This window comes from Aotus nancymaae, unplaced genomic scaffold, assembly GCF_030222135.1.
Source record: "Aotus nancymaae isolate 86718 unplaced genomic scaffold, 86718_ANA_hifiasm-v0.15.2.pri h1tg000079l, whole genome shotgun sequence".
Classification (NCBI taxonomy): Eukaryota; Metazoa; Chordata; class Mammalia; order Primates; family Aotidae; genus Aotus; species Aotus nancymaae.
In genome coordinates, this window is record NW_026988494.1 from 10,304,553 (window position 1) to 10,323,465 (window position 18,913).

General features: G+C 36.3%; 1 protein-coding gene across 4 annotated transcripts in view; it reads right to left on the reverse strand.

Annotated features, from left to right (window-relative positions):
* ERI1 (exoribonuclease 1) overlaps window positions 1-18,913 on the reverse strand; it is a 135,063-nt gene that overhangs the window by 103,607 nt on the left and 12,543 nt on the right. For 3 of the 4 annotated variants that reach the window (XR_010339610.1, XR_010339609.1, XR_010339611.1), the window contains exons 4-7: window positions 17,570-17,653; window positions 15,539-15,648; window positions 13,504-13,618; window positions 1,921-2,563 (exon numbers count right to left, since the gene is read on the reverse strand). Coding sequence is in view for 1 of the 4 variants with exons in the window: in XM_012468763.2 (XP_012324186.2) it covers window positions 2,321-2,563; window positions 13,504-13,618; window positions 15,539-15,648; window positions 17,570-17,653 (552 nt within the window). In the remaining 3 variants the exon portion in view is untranslated. Of the gene's footprint in view, window positions 1-1,189; window positions 2,564-13,503; window positions 13,619-15,538; window positions 15,649-17,569; window positions 17,654-18,913 lie in introns of those variants that run through there. The other variant, XM_012468763.2, reaches the window with a different exon arrangement.

The following is an 18,913-nucleotide window of genomic DNA, read 5'->3' on the forward strand; positions in this document are numbered from 1 at the left end:
GTCAGAGTAAAAAGTAGTACTCTTGATGTTTAATATCATCTCATCAGCAAAATCCCTAATCAAATTGGAAGGGAGGACAGAGACTCAAAAGAGTAATTACAATGGATTAAGACAGTAAAATCTATGGTTGAGCCAAAAGGGTACCAAGGCCAGGCACAGTGGCTCATGTCTGTAATCCAAGCACTTTGGGAGGTAGAAACGGGCAAATCACTTGAGGTCAGGAGTTCAAGATAAGCCTGGCCAACATGGTGAAATCCCATCCCTATTAAAAATACAAAAATTTGCTGGCTTGCGCCTATAATCCCAGCGACTCAAGAGGCTGAGGCAAGAGGATCGCCTGAGCCCAGGAGGCGGAGGTTGCAGTGAGCCAAGATCGCACTACTGCACTCCAGCTTGGCAGATGAGCAAAAACTGTGTCAAACAACAATAGAGTACTGAGAGCTTATAATGTTGAAGGTCTTAAAGAAGTACAACATGAACTTGTTGGTACTTGGCAAAAATAAAAACAGGCAAAGAAATTAGCAGATAGACCCCTAAAAAAAACAAACAAACAAAAAATGCCAATGTAATAATTTCCTTGCCATCTTCAAATTTTCCAATTGCAGTTTCAGCTATTCATGTGCAACTCTGGAAGTACATGAGAGGCAATTATAGTTCTGCTAGAGCATGGATTTGAATCCCACAGTAGGTTGGTTATACGGAAAAAAATCACCTAAAGAGCGTCTAGATCTCCTGCCATCTGTGATTTGCTATTTTCTACTCCTTTGTCCTTTGCTCTGGCACAGTAAGGATTTGTAGGAAATTCTTTAAGACTTTTAGTAACACTTTACAGTTTATCATACAGTGCTATCTGGGATTCACAAACATCTCAGCATATATCCCTCTTATCCTAAGAGTTAACTGTATAAACTTAAAGCGCTTGGATTTCCTTATTTTACTATAATCTGTAACAGTTTATCTAGGAACATCACACACTCATGCCTTCTGTTATTTACATATTATTCTTTATGATATTGATTATATGACTACTGCTCAAAAGCAGAAATTTATTGGCTTAAGAAATCTGCCCTATGTAGAGAATTCCCATGCTAAGAAAAATGTCTACTTTCCTGCTTTTCACCTATATATCAGGTTTGGAAACCTTTGAGAAAATTCATTTGGTTATAATATATACATCTTTAAAACAAAGTAGCATCACAATTTTTATTAAAAGGTAAAAGGCAAGAAGCAATTCAATGAAATTGTTCCCTTGAAAGCTACAGGGAGAAAAATTCAATTCTGAAAATACATGGGTTTAGCCTCTAGACAAAGAGTTTTACCTTATTAACTCAAAATACACATTTTAGTTTTTAGAATTAGTTAAGAACTACTCAATATTTAGCAGCCACTGTGTAAAATCAGAAAAACAAGTATTTTATTAACTCCATTGGTGGCCAATGAAGTTGTGTAATAACAAAAACATATGGTAGAAAGCATATTTTATTAACCTCATTTATGATACTGAATACAAATGCAAAATTAGGTGGTGACCCTAAATTTTCAGTCTATTTCAAAACATGGTCCCTCAGATTTAAGAATTAAGGCATATATAAGTCAAAAAAGGAAGGAGAACCAAACAACCAAATTGAAAAAGACCCCAGTGATTTATTTATGTATTATGAAGTTTGAGCTACAGTCTTTATGATATTCCTTTTAGTATTTTCTTCTGAGTTTTCATTAATTTCTTTAGTAATTGAATTTTTAACCAGATCCTATAATCTATCATGATTCTTCCAATTATGAGTTGAAAAGAAACATAGGCAGATACGTATGCCAAGTATCTTAGGAAATTCAGGGCATACATGGTGAACTTTTCATATAAACTTTGAAAATTAAAAGAACTATGATATTTTTGAAATCCAAAGGCTAGATAAGACCTACCTTCCAATCATTTCTGCATTTTATGATTCCATCTAGTGACGGTAATAAAGAAATATATTCCATATTTTAACACCAGTAAGAAATGACATTCAAAAGAACAGCCAATAATATTTTGCATTTTAAAACCAAAGAGAATACATCTTGAACACCTTAAATTATAAAATTCAGTTGAACTGTTACTGTGTAACAAATACTGCTCATATCAAAAGTGCTGGTGATAAAGAATTCAGTATGCCCTCCCACAAAACACGTTCGCATACATATATATCTATTGCCTGTAATAAGATTTTAAATGTTTTAAGGTGCTTAAAGTTTGCACTACAAGACTAATTCAATGAGTATTCATCTGCTGCCTCTTCATAGCAACTTCAGTTGGAATGATCCACAGACAAAACTGCTGTTACTTTCTAAAATGCGGCATTTGTGGAGGTGGAGTGCCCTCTATTGGTGAGGAGGAGGACACACTCATTAGCTGTCCTGCATGCATTTTCTCATTGATTCGGAGTTCACATCCATCCTGAAGCATTCGAACTGCTATTCGGGCGATGTTCTTAGAGTCATCAAGACCACAGTGAGGCCGCCCATCATAATCCATTCCTAATTTTTCAAGCATTATTGCCAGTTTAGTTTGGCTTCTAGGAACCTGAAAAATAAACAGCTTAGTAAATATTTGTTTGGTGTTCTAAACTGTAATATATAAGCCACAGATAAGCTGAAAAATAAGAAGCTAAAAATGAGCACTAATAGCTAAATAAAGCTAGGCAAAGGGCAATACCCCTGGTCAAATAAGGCAAATAAAAAAACAGGCCGGGCAAGGAGGCTCACACTTGTAAATCTCAGCACTTTGAGAGGCTGAGGCGGGCAGATCACTTGAGGTCAGGAGTCTGAGACCAGCCTGGCCAACATGGTGAAACCCATCTCTACTTAAAATACAGAAAAATTAGCTGGGCGTGGTGGTGCATGTCTGTAATCCCATCTACTTGGGAGGCTGAGAAAGGAGAACTGCCTGAACCTGGGAAGCAGAGGCTGCAGTGAGCTGAGATCACTCCACTGCACTCCAGCCTGGACAACAGAGTAAAACTCAACTCCAGCCTGGACAACAGAGTAAAACTCAATCTCCCAAAAAAAAAAAAAAAAACAAAAAAAAACAAGCTTTTAATTTTCAGAGCTTTAAAATGTGATCTTAGAGTTTTAGCTAAAAATATAGACAGAATCCTCAGACATCTAAAACATCTGCAGTTTTGGGATTTGAAAATCATTTATTAAAGGGAACATAGTATTGTTCGGGACATGTAAGTTGAAAATCTACCTTTTTAATCCAAATTAGTTACTTTATATGGTAATTTTCTACAGTGTATTAGTTTACTTGACTGATTTCTTAGATAAAAGATTATTTAGCCTTTTTGGATGGCTAAAGATAATGAAGATCAAGAATGAAAGATGATGTCACGTGATATTTTTCAAATTATTTAAAAACCTGTTCCTTGATAATTAAAAAAAAAAACTCACACTCCCCAAATTCCAATATGCACCTCTACTTTTGAGAATTATTGGCAGCTGGGTACAGTGGCTCACGCCTGTAATCCCAGCACTTTGGGAGGCAGAGGCTGGCAGATCACGAAGTCAGGAGATTGAGACTCATCCTGGCTCACATGGCAAAACCCCGTCTCTACTAAAAAAAAAAAAATGAGCTGGGCATGGTGACACGTGCCTGTAGTTCCAGCTACTTGGGAGGCTGAGGCAAGAGAACTGCTTGAACCTGGGAGGCAGAGGTTGCAGTGAGCCAAGATCATGCCATTGCACTCCAGCCTGGGCGACAGAATGAGACTCCGTCTCAAAAAAAGAAAAAAAAGAATTATTGGCTGGGCATGGTAGCTCATGTCTGTAATCCTAGCACTTTGGGAGGCCGAGGCAGGCAAATCACCTGAGGTCAGAAGTTCGAGACCAGCCTGGCCAACATGGCAAAACCCCATCTCTAATCAAAATACAAAAATTAGCTGAGTATGGTGGCATGCGCCCATAATCCCTGCTACTCCGGAGGCTAAGGCAGGAGAATCGCTTGAACCTGGGAGGCAGAGGTTGCAGTTAGCCAAGACCACGCCACTGTACTCCAGCCTGAGTGAGGAGACTCCATCTCAAAAAAAAAACAATTATTATTATTGTTACATTTTCTTCAAGAAATTTCTGTCAAGATTTGTTAACGTTTTACATTCTGTAGTTTGTACAATTATTTTGCCTGTGCATCTTGGACTTCAGCTTTTTCATCTGTAAAATGGGACTAATGACTCTACGATTTACTTATAGGGTTACTGGGATAATCACAAGCAAATGATGTAAACATCCATAATTATCTTAAGCTGTAATACTGCAATATATCTTGTACCTTCCACTAATTATCACTTGGAAAATGCACTTCTAAAAATAACTTTTCCAACAAACTGGATAACTTAGGTGGAAGGGACAAATTCCTGGAAATACACAATTTACCAGGAACTGAATTATAAAGAAACAGAAAATCTGAATAGACCTTCACCTAAGAAGGAGACTGAATCAGTAACTGACAACCTCTAACAAAGAAAAGCTCTGAACCAGATAGCTTCACTGCTCAATTCTAGCAAATATTTAAAGAATTAGGACCAAGCCTCTTCAAACTACTACAAATAATTGAAGAAATACTTTTCAACTCATTCCATAAGGTCAGCATCACTTTGATACAAAAGCCTGACAAAGACCTCATGAGAAAAGAAAATCACAGATCAATATCCCCTATGAATATCATGATGCAATAATCTGTGACAAAATGTAAGCAAACTTAAATCAGCAGCATATTAAAAGAATTATATGCCATGATCAAGTAAGATTTTATCATGAAATGCAAGGATGGCTCAACATTTAAAAACCAATGTTAACAAACCCATTAAGAAGGAAGGAGAAAACCCACATGACCATCTCAATTGATACCATAAAAGGCATTTAATAAAATTCAATGTAATTTCATGATAAAAACATTCAACAAACTAATACAGGGAAAATACATCAACATAATAAAGGCCACATATGAAAAACTCACAACTAATATTATACTCAAGGGTAAAAGACTAAAAGCTTTTCATCAGAGATCAGGAATGAGACAAGGTGCCCACATTCACCGCCTCTCTTCAACATAGTATTGGAATATCTAACCAAAACAATTAGGCAAGAAAAATAAAAAAGCATCCAAAAGAAAAGAAGTAACATTACCTCTGTTTGCGGGTGACATGATCTTACATGCAGAAAACCCTAAAGATTCCACCAAAAAGTTATTAAAACTAATAAATCAATAGAGCAAAGCTGCAGGATACAAAACAATGAACAAAAAAATCGACTGTGTTTCTATACAAAATAAACAATCCAAAATGGAAATAGCATCAATAAAATAAAATACTTAGGAATAAACTTAACCAAGGAGGTGAAAGACTTGTATGCTGAAAACTTCAAAATGTTGCTGAAAAACTAAAGGAGGGACCAAAAAATGGAAAGACATCCAATGTTCATGGACTAGAAGATTTCGTATTAAGATATCAATACTATTCAAAGAAATCTACAGATTCAGTGCAACACATGTGTACATAGCAAAAAAACACAACTTTTTTCAGAAATAGCAAACTCCATCCTAAAATTCATAGAAAATCTTCAAGAGACCCCAAATAACAAAAGAACCTTGAAGAAAACAACAAAGTCAGAGATCTCACACACCTTGATTTCAAAATGTATTACAAAGCTATAGTAATTCAGAGAGTGGTATTACTATAAAGATAGACATATAAACTAATGAAACAGAATAGAGTCTAGAAATAAACCTTCACAAATATATTGAATCAATGGGGGAAACAACAGCCTTTTCAACAAATGGTGCTGTGAAAACTGAATATCCATGTGCAAAAGAATGAAGTTGGACCCTTATCTTATACCATATACCAAAATTAACTCAAAATTGATTGAAGACCTAAACGTAAGACATAAAATTATAAAACTCTTAGAAGTAAACATATGGAAAAAGCTTTATGACAATGGATTAGACAATAATTTCTTGGATGTCACCAAAACACAGGCAACAAAAGAAAAAATAGACTTTATCAACATTAAAAACCTTATTACTAACATTATCAGCAGAGTGAAATGGTAACCTGTGGAACAGAAGATACATTGCAAGTATATATCTGATAAGGAATTAGTATCCAGAATAAAGAACTCCTACAACTCAAAACATCAAGGTACCTCAATCAGTAAATGAGCAAAGAATCTGAATAAACATTTCTCCAAACATGATATGCCAATGGCTAATAATCACATGAAAAGATGTTCAATATCACTAATCATTAGGGAAAAGCAAAACCACAATGAGATACCACTTCACAGCCATTAGAATGTTCATAAACACACACACACGTGCACACACACACACACACACCAGAAAATAACAAGCATTGACAGAAATGTGGAGAATGTGGAACCTTGTACATTGCTAGTGGGAATGTAAAATGGTATAGCCACTATGGGAAACAATGTGGAGATTCCTCAAAAACATTAAAGAATTAGCACATGATCCAGCAATTCCTATTCTGGTTATACAGTCAAAAGTATAGTATTTGCACTTTGGGAGGCCGAGGTGGGTGGATCACGAGGTCAAGAGATCGAGACCATCCTGGTCAACATGGTGAAACCCCGTCTCTACTAATACAAAAAATTAGCTGGGCACAGTGGCGCGTGCCTGTAATCCCAGCTACTCAGGAGGCTGAGGCAGGAGAATTGCCTGAACCCAGGAAGCGGAGATTGCGGTGAGCCGAGATCGCGCCATTGCGCTCCACCCTGGGTATCAAGAGCGAAACTGCGTCTCAAAAAAAAAAAAAAAAAAAAAAAAAAAAAGTATAGTATTTGTATACCCATGTTTGTAATAGCACTATTCATAGTAATTGCCAAAACATGGAAGTAACTTAAGTGTCCATCAAAGGATCAATGGATTTAAAAAAAAACAAAAAAAAATGGTATATTGAGAGGCCGAGGCAGGTGGATCACTAGGTCAAGAGATCTAGACCATCCTGATCAACACGGTGAAACCCATCTTTACTAAAAATACAAAAAGTAGCTGGGCATGGTGGCGCAGCCTGTAGCCCCAGCTACTTGGGAGGCTGAGGCAGGAGAATTGCTTGAACCCAGGAGGTGGAGGTTGCAGTGAGCTGAGATCGCACCATTGCACTCCAGCCTGGGTAACAAGAGTGAAACTCCGTCTCAAAACAAAACAAAACAAAACATGGTACAGGTTAAATATTCCTTGTCTGATTTGCTTGGGACAAGAAGTGCTTTGAATTTGAATTTTTTGGGGATTTTGAAATATTAAATATTTATATTACACCAGTTTTGCATCCCTAATCTGAAAATCCGAAAATCCAAAACCTGAAATGCTCCAGTGAGCATTTCCTTTGAGCACGATGTCAGTGTTCAAAAATTTTCAGATTTTGGAGCATTTCAGATATTGAATTTTTGATTTAGGTATATTCAGCCCATAATTCATACAATGAATTATTATTCCACCTCAGAAAGATGGAATTCTGGCACATGATACAACATGGATGAACTTTGAAGATATTATGCTCAGTGAAATACACCAGTCACAAAAGGTCAAATACCATATGCTTCCGCTTATAAGAGGTATATAGATAAGTCAAGATAGAGACAGAAAGAAGAATGATGATTGCCAGGGGTTGGCAGGAGGGAAGTTCAATAGGCAAAGAGTTTCAGTTTTAGGATATAAGAGTTCTGGAGAAGAATGTGGTGATGGTTGTGCAACAATGTGAATGTACTTAATGCCACTGAACTATTGTGCACTTAAAAATGATTGAGAGCATTTTTAAGTGAACAAGTGTTATACAGGGTGAGCATCCCTAATTCCCAAAACCCAAAATCTGAAATGTCCCAAAATCTGAAACTTTCTGAGCACCAACAAAATGTCACAAGTGGAAGATTCTATAGCTTATGTGATGGGTCACAGTCGAAACACAGGTGCATGACACACAGTTAATTTATGTGTGATTAGGAAAGTAATTGCTTATTGGTAGCATCAGGAATGATGATGCCAAAAAACCAGATTGACTATATCAGTGGCTGAGACAGTCACAGACAATTTTGCTTCTAATGGTTCAATGTACATCAACTGTTTTGTCCATGAAACTGTATGAAACTTACCTTCAGGCTATGTGTATGAGGTGTATATGAAATAAAAATGAATTTCGTGTTTAGACTTGGGTCCCATCTCTAAGATATCTCATTATGTATATGAAAATATTCCATAATCTGAAAAACCCCAAAATCTGAAACACTTCTGGTCCCAATCATTTTCAATTAGGGATACTCAACCTGTATTATGTATATTTTATCACACACAAAAAAGAGATAAAATGAAAAGTCCTAGATAGTGCCAAAAAAAGTTATTAACTTTATTAAAGGCCTAGTCACTTCATCATGCTTTTAAAAGCAATGTGAAAACCTGGGGGGAAAAAAACAAACTCTTGCTTCCTCTAGTTTAGCAAGGAAAAGTTCTCAACAAGGTATCTGAGTTAAAAGGTGAACAGCAGGAAAACAAAAAGGCCAGATTTGCTGAGCAGTTTGAAGAAAGGCTGCAAAATGTAGCCTCCTTATCGACATCTTTCATCACATGAACCAGTTGAACAAGGCCCTATAAGAAGCTGGAGAAAATGTTTGACTTCAAGTGACAAGAATCTTCCATTTCAAAGGTAACCAAGTATGTCTTTGGAAATAATCATGTTACAACAGAAAACCTTAAAATGTTCACCTTTTGCTTGGGTTTGATAGTGAGGAAAGGTATTTTAAAGTCTCAAGTCTAACTGGGTGCAATCTGGAAAAACTATAGGAGAAAATTAAGTATTTTTCCTCCCTTTCAACACCAAAGTGTGATTAGGTAAGGGATCCTTTCTCTGAATCTCTGCTCAACCAGAGAATTTGACTCTGAGAGCTTTATAGGTACAATCCGACTGTATGCGAGAGATGAGACTTAATGCTCTGTCCCTAGAAAAGTTATGGATTTCTACAAAGTATCCTGTCATTCACTTGAAATCAGTAACATTTCACTGCAGTTTCAACTTTCTACATGTGTAAGCAAGCTTTTTCTTGTTTAACAAGCATGAAGACCAAGGGCAGAAATTGTCTAATTTCAAAACAAAATGAATCTATGTGAGTTTATCTTAAATTCAACCCACAACTGAGTATTTGTAAGGGGGTGGGGGGAAAAAAGCAAACAGATTTTACAGTACAGAGGTATATTTCATCATTCCTTTTACCTCAACAACAGCATTTCAATGCATATACACAGACCTACAAAGACATAAAGAAGGCCGAGTATGGTGGCTCAAACCAATAATCCTAGCAATTTGGGAGGCTGAGGTGGGTAGATCACTTGAGGTCAGAAGTTCAAAACCAGCCTGGACAACATAGTGAAACTCTGTCTCTACCAAAAACACAAAAAAATTAGCCGGGCATGGTGGCAGGCACCTATAATCCCAGCTACTTGGGAGACTAAGGCAGGAGAATTGATTAAACCTGGGAGATGGAGGTTGCAGTGAGCTGAGATTGTGCCACTGCACTCCAGCCTGGGCAACAGAGCTAGACTCCATCTCAACAACAACAACAACAAAAAGTAAAAATAAACACAGCTGCATAATTTTCTAAATGCTAAGCCCACAACTGAGCCTGATATATCACACACAAAGAAAGTTTGTGTTTTCCCCCCCCAAATCTTGTATAAAAAGGTGTCTTAGGCTGTATTTTTACTCATATTTTTTCAGCCGACTTTTAGAAAAATCAAGTCCCATTTTAGCTTAAGCCAATTATTTCACAGAAATGTATTACAGTTATTTGCCTTTTAAATTTATGAAAGAGATTAATCTCAAGTTTACCCATTTCCACCCTTTGTCCTTAAGAAAAGCTGAATAAAAAGTCATTTTTGGCCAGGTGTGGTGGCTCATGCCTATAATCCCAGCACTTAGGGAGCCTGAGGCAGATGAACCACAAGGTTGGAAGTTTGAGACCACCCTGGCCAATATGGTGAAACTCCATCTCTAATAAAAATACAAAAAAATTAACTAGGCGTGGTGGTGCATGCCTGTAATCCCAGCTACTCAGGAGGCTCAGGCAGGAGAATTGCTTGAACCCGGGAGGCAGAGGTAGCAGTGAGCCGAAATTTTGCTACTGCACTCCAGCCTGGGCAACAGAGCAAGACTCCGTCTCAAAAAAAAAAAGTCATTTTTCTTTCAAAGAAAAAATGTTTTTGAACATACTGTGTAACATACCTTATTAAGTATTATATATGGTAGAATTTTGTGATCGAGAGTTTTGTTTAGGTCTTAGATTAAAAAAAAACAGAAAAGGAAAATAAAGTTTCTTCTACTTATACTACTAACTGATTACAGTTATCTATTATGAAGAGGGAAAAACCACACACACACACAAGAGTAGGCTAACAAACTGGCCAAAATAAACAAGCCACAAAGAAAAACCACTGTTTACTCAAAAACGCAAGGAGTATTTTATTGCCTTATAATATCTACAACTTTCTGATTACACTAATTACTGTAAGCTGTAGATTTATACAGACCTGAGAGAAAATTACTTTGAGGTTTATTAATTTTTAATAATAAAAATTATTCCATTTCGGAGTTGTAGCAAAAAAAAAAACTTAAAGGGGATTGAGCTCCTCAACTGGAATGTGAATTTACATGAAATACAGAAGACACAGACACTTTTGAAACCACACTGCAGGATATGATTATGAAATCCAGACAAGGAGACATACAACAGGACAAATGACTCAGTTTCTTAAAAGAGTAAAATAAATTGCTAGGGAAGAAAAAGAAGAGATTTTTAAAAATCTTTAAAGAAGGTATTTAAAAAAACTTGAGACATGTTAAATCAACCACAAATCTGTGAACCTTATTCTGCTCTGATTCAACACACAAAAGGTAAAAGAAAATATTTATGACTATTTGGTGAAGGAATTACTGCTTATTTTTAAAGATGTGAAAATGGTATGGTAGCTGTGTCTCTAAGAAAATAACCCTTATCTTTTGGACATATGTGATGAAATATTTACAGATCAGGTAACATAATGTCTGACTTCTGCCTCAAAATAATAAGGAAGAGGAAAGTGGGTGGGAATACACAGGAAATAAGACTGGCCATGAGTTTGTAATTGTTGAAACTGGGTCATGAGGACTCATTATACCTGTCTACTTCTATATGTTTGAAATTTTCCATAACACAGTTTTTTTAAAAATTCACAAAATGAGTTAAAAAAAAAAATAGTATCCACAAAAGGCCAGGTTTGGAGGCTCACGCTTGCAATCCTAGCGCTTTGGGAGGCCAAGGTGGTCAGATCACTTGAGGCCAGGAGTTTGAGACCAGCCTGGCCAACATGGCAAAACTCCGTCTCTACAGAAAATACAAAAATCAGCCAGGTGTGGTGGCAGGTACCTGTAGTCCTAGCTACTTGGGAGGCTGAGACAGGAGAACTGCTTGAGCCCAGGAGACAGAAGTTGCAGTGAGCCAAGGTCACGCTACTGCATGCCAACCTGGGCAACAGAGTGAGACTCCATCTCAAAGACAAATAAACAAACAAAAAATCCACAAGTAAAAAATATTATTAAATATAACCAAAGGACTAGCATCCAAAGTAAAAATCTATAAACCAGTAACAAAACACCAATAATGAAAGAACAGACTACCTAATTTTTTTTAAAACGGTCAGAAATTTAAACAAGGGCTTCACAAAACAGCAATCCAGAGAGCTAATACCTCAATGAGATGGTATCACACACCCATCAGATTTAAAAAAACATTTAAAATGTCTGGTAATATCAGATGCTGGCAAAGACTTAAAGCAACGGTAAACTTACACATTGCTGATAACAGTGCAAACTGGTACAACACCATTGAAAAATTATTTTTGCATTATCTAGCAATGTCAATGATGTACATATCCTATGACCCAGCAACTGCACTCCTAGGTTTATATCCTAGAGAAAGGAGTGCACAAAGACACCAGGGGACATGCACAAGAATGCTTGTAGCAGTACTCTTCACAGAAGCCCAAACTAAAAACAATCCAAATGGCCAGCCAAATAAATAAGTCTGGTATATTCACAAAATGTAATTAATAGCAACAAAGTGAATGGACTGCAGTGACATACACGATGTGGATGGATTTCAAGCATGACATTGTGAGAAAAAGAAAATAAATAATATAGCCAGTGTAACACTAATTATATCATGCTCAAAGCCAGACAAAACTATATGGTATAAGGATATACATATAAGTATTAAAGCTATAAGGAATAAGAAGAAAATGATTACTGTGAAAGGAAGAATTAGGGTTAGCTCCAGGAGGAAGGAAGGGAGTTAAGTGGGTGGAAGTTACAGGGTATTTGCTTTATAACAATCTTCAAAACTCTACTTTTCTGCATGCATATTTCTCAGTTTTAAAAGACTGTTAAAACAGAAGAGACCATAAGGAAAAGCACCTTTTCTCATGAAACTACTTTAGAATATGCTTCTCCAAAATGAAACCATAAAGGGAAAAAGACTACAACACAGGATCTAACACATGATAGAGAATCAAAGGAAATCCCCTAAGATGATTTTAAAAGAAGCCTGAAGAACTAACAGTTCAGATTAGAACAGGATTAAAGGCTCCAGGAAGATAGTCTGCAAGGGAAAAATAGAGGGAAAAAAAAAACTTGGCAGACTACCTGAGTGCTTTCAGTCATTAGAAGCAACGTACAGTGTGAATGGAGAGTAAGGGGATAAGTAAACAACCCTAGGAGTAAATTATTACATCTAGGGAAACACTGCAAACACTCTCCATAGTCACAAGAGTATGAACACTGAGCGATCTGACTGAAAGGTAATAGGAAGACGCAGGGAGGGAAGGATATGCAGGAGTGGGAGCTTAGTCAAGCTCAATCTTCATCTTTCATTGCAGGAATTCAACAGATCACAAACTGAAAAGTCCAGAAGTAGTATAAGCATGAAACTTAAAATATAAAGGTAAATATTTGAAAAAAACAAAACAAAACACAAAAAACAGCTTTAAAGAAGTTGAAAGCATTTGCCTCAGAACAGAAACCAGTTGTGCTGAAGGCTATGGCAGAAGACTGCCATTCATTGTAAGTCTTGCAAAGTCTTGCAATAATATTTTAAACATTTACACTACACACGCATATTAACTTTGATAAAAGCAAAGTAAAATTAAAATCTAGTGGGGAGCATTTGCTGTACAAACAATCCACATACCGACTACCCCTACAGTTTCAAACTTGTCAGATATATATAGTTAACCTATTTAAATAAAGTTAACAGGTTGAATGAGAAAAAGGCTTACCTAATTTGAACGTAACTAATTTGGAATCTGAAAAGTAGTAACTAATTATATGGCCTTTTTCAGTCAAAAACACCTGGAAAATTACAACTTAATATACATGCAAAATTTAGCAAATTTATCAAGGGCCGTATAATTATTAAATATGGAAATTTTACCTTGTAAAAGTTTCCATATGACTTCCGAATATTGATCCACTTTTTAGCAAAAGAAGGATATTTGATCCTGCTGATTTGGCACTGAATATTCAAGAACTTACTCATATCCCAAGAACTATAAATTAAAAGAGGAGAAAAAATAGATTAAACAAATGCTAAACTATTTTACAAATGAGTATTTTAAATTTTTTATTTCTATATATATAAACTTTCTCATATTCACACATGACATCAAGCTGAGAAAATTAACCTTGTTTCCTACAAAATATTAATTCAAAATTAAGCTTTAAAAACAAAACAAAGAAGTCAGATACATTAATTTTTGTTCACTAACTAATTCCTATTAGGTTCATCTTGATTCTTTTTATGGTTCTGGGCAGGCTTCTATCTTGTTGAGTATTAACTGCTAAGCTTATTTTTAATGCCAGACTTATTGTAGTAAGTTCTTTGAAAGTATGCTTTGAAATAAAACCAAAAACAAAAAATTGAAAGAGACAAAAGTAGCTGATATCAAACGGTTAAAATACAGTCTGTTCTGCTACAACATGTTTCTATAACACTAATCAATTTATTGTAGTTAAGAAGGACAATATTAACTGTGTGATATGGAAACTGTGTTGGTTCATATGTGGTTTTTCTTAGGCAAGGACAGTAAGAATAATAGCAGTAGAAATTATAACCTTCTGCAGGAAACTAAAAAAGCCCTTAACTCAGCTGCTATACTGGGAACAGGATATAATCCTTTATATTTTCTTATAATACTGTCAACTATACTACAAGAAAATTAAAAACAAGTATATGTCCCCAGGATACCAGTGCCTCTGTGCAATTTTAATATCCATTGAGGCAATCTCACCTCCCCTTAGTTGCTTGCCTGGGCTGTCCAAATTATTTCTGGAGGCTTCAGTGATTGTTTTTTGATAGTGCCCTAGTTACAAAATTACGTAGGTTGTGAATGATCTGTCCCAGAAAACAAGACTTTAACAGAACTGCATATACTATATTGTGGCAGAAACACCTGTATACTTTAGCAGAACACTGCTCATTAATGTTTAAAATCAGTAACAGATTTCTAAAGAGGTCTATAAACATTTTCCAAACTTAACAATTATGATGTGCTTAAATTCAATGCTCTTCTCCTATCATATGTGAGGATCTCTAAACCCTCTATGTTGGTAACATCTCAAGTATAGAGGATAATCTGTAAAGTTTGAAACAGAAGTTATGTAGGACATTCTTTTCAACCTTAATGGCCTTAAGGTATAGAAGATGCCCTGGCACAATGTCTGTAATCTGTGTTTTAATCTTTCTAATCTTCCCATTTAACCAGTGCTTTTTGAGCACACACCTTAAGTTCAGCACTAAGGTAAGCATTATGGAAGATTATCAGGCAGCAAAAGTCCTTACTCGGAAAGAATTTTAAATTTCCTTGCAAAAGTAAGTCTTACATATGTACATAAAGATTATATATCAGAATATATGGTCAGATGTCAACATGAATAGTACATATCATAGAAGCTGTAAGATCAATGGGGTTGTCAGGGTAAAACACAAGATGGGCTTTGAAAAATGATAAATTGTTGAGAAGAGACTCTCAGTAGAGAGGGAAGCATAAGTAAGTACACAGAGAAAGGACAAACCATGTGAATTCCTGGGCCAGTCTGACTAAAGAGGATTAATGGCAGGTGAATTAGATTTAATGGGTCGGGTGGGATGAGATGAAAGGGACTTCAATGCCAAGCTCGGGAATCTGGACTTTTTTGAGCAAGGAAGTGTCATGATAAAAACAGTTTTAGGAAAGTCTTTTCAGCGTTATATATTTATCTTTCTGTAGTGTTCTAGTCCTGGATTAGACTGTCCCCACTGCTTTCCTCCTCTCTTTCATCTTTAGGTGAAAGGAAATATACTGTCCCCTGTGGGGTGAGACTCTAGGGTCTTTAATAATATTTTTGTGATTATTCTAAAAGTTAAATAAATAAGGGTATCTTTAATCTTTAAAAGGTAGATATAAAAAATAATCTTCCTAAATACTTACCCATCTGTTAAAATTGAATATTTATACTTTGTTCCTAATTCCTTCAATTTCATCCAGTCAATTACTTTTTTTAGTACCTGAGGGAAGGTATCAGCTCTGTCTACCTGATCCTGAGGATATAAAAGTAAAATATATAAAAATCAGGGCTGTAGCTTCACGTAGCCCTACAAAATACCCAGACCTAACTTGGAGGGAAATGAACACTATGAGAAAGCCTGATGCTTTAGATTCATGATTTCCTTGGCTTAGCTCCACCTAAGGTTTCATTTTTAAGAAATTTGAAAAGTTTTATAACCAAGTACTAGGGACTATGTTCAACTGAAATGTATAATCCTCCCAAAATTAAGATTGAAGATCATCCCCAGTGGTTTCCTTTTTACAGGCCTCAACCTAGTGGTTTGCTGGATTTCTAGAGAGGAAAAAAGAGAAATCTCCTTCTAAGCTGAAAGCCACAGCTCCCTAAGTGTCTTCCCATCTCAGGTCTCACAGTTTCCCACACCATACTACCTACTGCTGCCAGATTGATCTTCCTAAACATAAATCTGGTCCACCCTATCACTTAATCTTACTTAAATCTCATACTTAAATCCTCCAACCACTCTCCACAGCTTTCAGGATAAATATATGCACAAAACTCTTCATGATCTGGATTGCCTCTGCCTATCTGGACCATTTTCTTGCTAGCCCATACACATCTGAACCATCCTGAACTACCTGTAGTTCTGCCAGTTCACACCAGAAATGCCCAGCCATTCTTTTTTGCCTACCTACCTTTCATGACTCATCAACTTGAGAATGTTTTTCCCAGGACAGTCTTTCATTCCCTCTGTCATAAATGGAAGACCTTTTCATAGATGTCCATTAATACCCCAATAAAACACTGACTTATCAGTCCTAACCATTCTGTGACCACAGGACTGACATACATCTATATACACATAAAGATATATATAAATCCTGGCATATATTATAGTAGGGACTCAAATACATGTGGAGTGAATGAATGAAGGAACTAAATAAATGAACAAAGTGCCTACGACATTAGAATACAACAAAAAAAATCAGAGACCTAAAAATTCATGAAACAGGCTAGGTGTGGTGGCTCATGCCTGTAATCTCAGCACTTTGGAAGGCCGAGGCGGGCTTGAGGTCAGGAGCTCTTTAAGACTAACTTGGCCAACAGGGTGAAACCTGTCTCTACTAAAACAAAATTAGCCAGGCATGGTGGTGCATGCCTATAGTCTCAGCTACTTGGGAGGCTGAGCTAGGAGAATCATTTGAACCTGGGAGGTAGAGGTTGCAATGAGCCAAGATTGTGTCACTGCATTCCAGCCTGGGCAACAGAGTGAAACTCCGTCTCAAAAAAATAAAAATCAAAAATAAACACAACATATAAAGTCAGGTTGTAAACAGATACATTCTAAAACTTATCTCTGGCCAGGCACAGTGGCTCAGGTCTATAATCCCAGCACTTTGGGAGGCTGAGGCAGGCAGATCACTCGAGGTCAGGAGTTCAAGACCAGCCTGGCCAACATGGCAAAACCTTGTCGCTACTAAAAGGATAAAAATTAGCTGGGCGTGGTGGCACGCACCTGTAGTCCCAGCTACTTGGGAGGTTGAGGCAAGAGAATTGCTTGAGCCCAGGAGGCAGAGATTGCAGTGAGCCGAGATCATGCCACCGCATTCACGCCTGGGTGACAGAGTGAGACTATCTCAAACAAACAAATAAATAAATAAATCAAACAAACTTATCTCCAAGTTCAGTATGGTAACAATTCGTTAATGCTTCGTTTTACAAATGAAATCTTTAGATTCATCACTACAACTCCTTAAGAGGAAAGGCTGAGGAAAATGTTACCAGGCGTAAAATTTGCTGTGTTTTTAATTATTACAACATGAAAGATCTTTACCAAGCAAGATATTAATTTAAATTGTTCACAACAGTAAAAATTTTTTTAAACTATTTTGAAAATAAATCCCTAACTCCAAAAACTCTTTCAAACTCTAGAAAGAAGAAGTTGGAATTATAACCTGAGTAATTCCAGTAAGACTGATGCAGAAATCAGACAGCCGTGTGTTAATCTCTGGTCTTACATACTGCTGAAATGTGTCTTCCTGCAAGGGAAGGACAGCAAGTTAAAGTAATTTATATGACTTAAGATACACAATACATTATACCGACAAATTCAGTTACACTAGGTTATAACTTTATAGGATCTCATGGCATAAACTCTTGCACAGTTTTTAAGGATAATTCCCCACACCCAAAGCACTCTTAATTTTTAAATTAAAAAATCGTTTGGTTCATAACTCAAAATAAAGATAAAGCAAATGTGTGGAAAGTAAGACTTGAACCCAAAATTTAAATATTTTCCTGAGGAATATAATTTTGTTCATAATATTTTAAAACTACAAAGCCTATTAATGCAACCTCTACTTCAAGATACTAAGAGTTTTAAAAATAATAAATTCTTCTGGAGAAATGCCAGTCTTCAGTTATAATAAATTAGCTCTAAACTATTGCTCTCTCATTTACTCCTGAATAGTCTTTATTTTCATAGAAAAATCCAATTGAACTAAATTCTAAATAGTCAAAATTTAACTGTATAATACAGGTAGTTTAAGAGCTGCAGCCAGGCGTGGTGGTTCACACCTGTAATCTCAACACTTTGTGGGGGCCAAGGTGGGCGAATCACAAAGTTAGGAGTTCAAGACAGCCTAGCCAACATAGTGAAACTCCATCTCTACTAAAAATGCAAACAACTAGACGGGGTGTGGTGGCGAGTGCCTGTAATCTCAGCTACTCCAGATTTTAACCTTTTCAAGAAGCTTTCACGATAGTCTTATTTTATGCTTACAACCCTGTAAACTAAGTGAGGCCAGTATTGTTATCAGGCTACAATCTTTTAAGTGCTTTTTCCTCTAGTCCAATAATGCCTCCCTAACCGGACATACCAAGTCACATTTCAGAAATTAAGGACAATTTCAAAGCCTAAAGATTTAAAGACAGCAACTGTTAATCCTAGGAAGTAGATATAGAGAAAATGACAAAAAATATTCTTTATGACAGAAGATTTAAAAATTAAGTAGCATTTATACTTCCTAAGAATAAATTCTTTCTACATATTAATCTATTAAGTATATGAGCTATAAATGGTTGTAAAGAATTGTAAATGACCAACAGTAAAGAACAAAAAAGAACACTTGAGGTCAGGCACAGTGACTAACACCTGTAATCCAGCACTTGAAGTCAGCAGTTTGAGACCAGCCTGGCCAACATGGCGAAATCTCATCTCTACTAAAAACACAAAAATTAGCCGGGCAAGGTGGCACGTGCCTATACTCCCAGCTACTCGGATGGCCAAGGTGGGATAT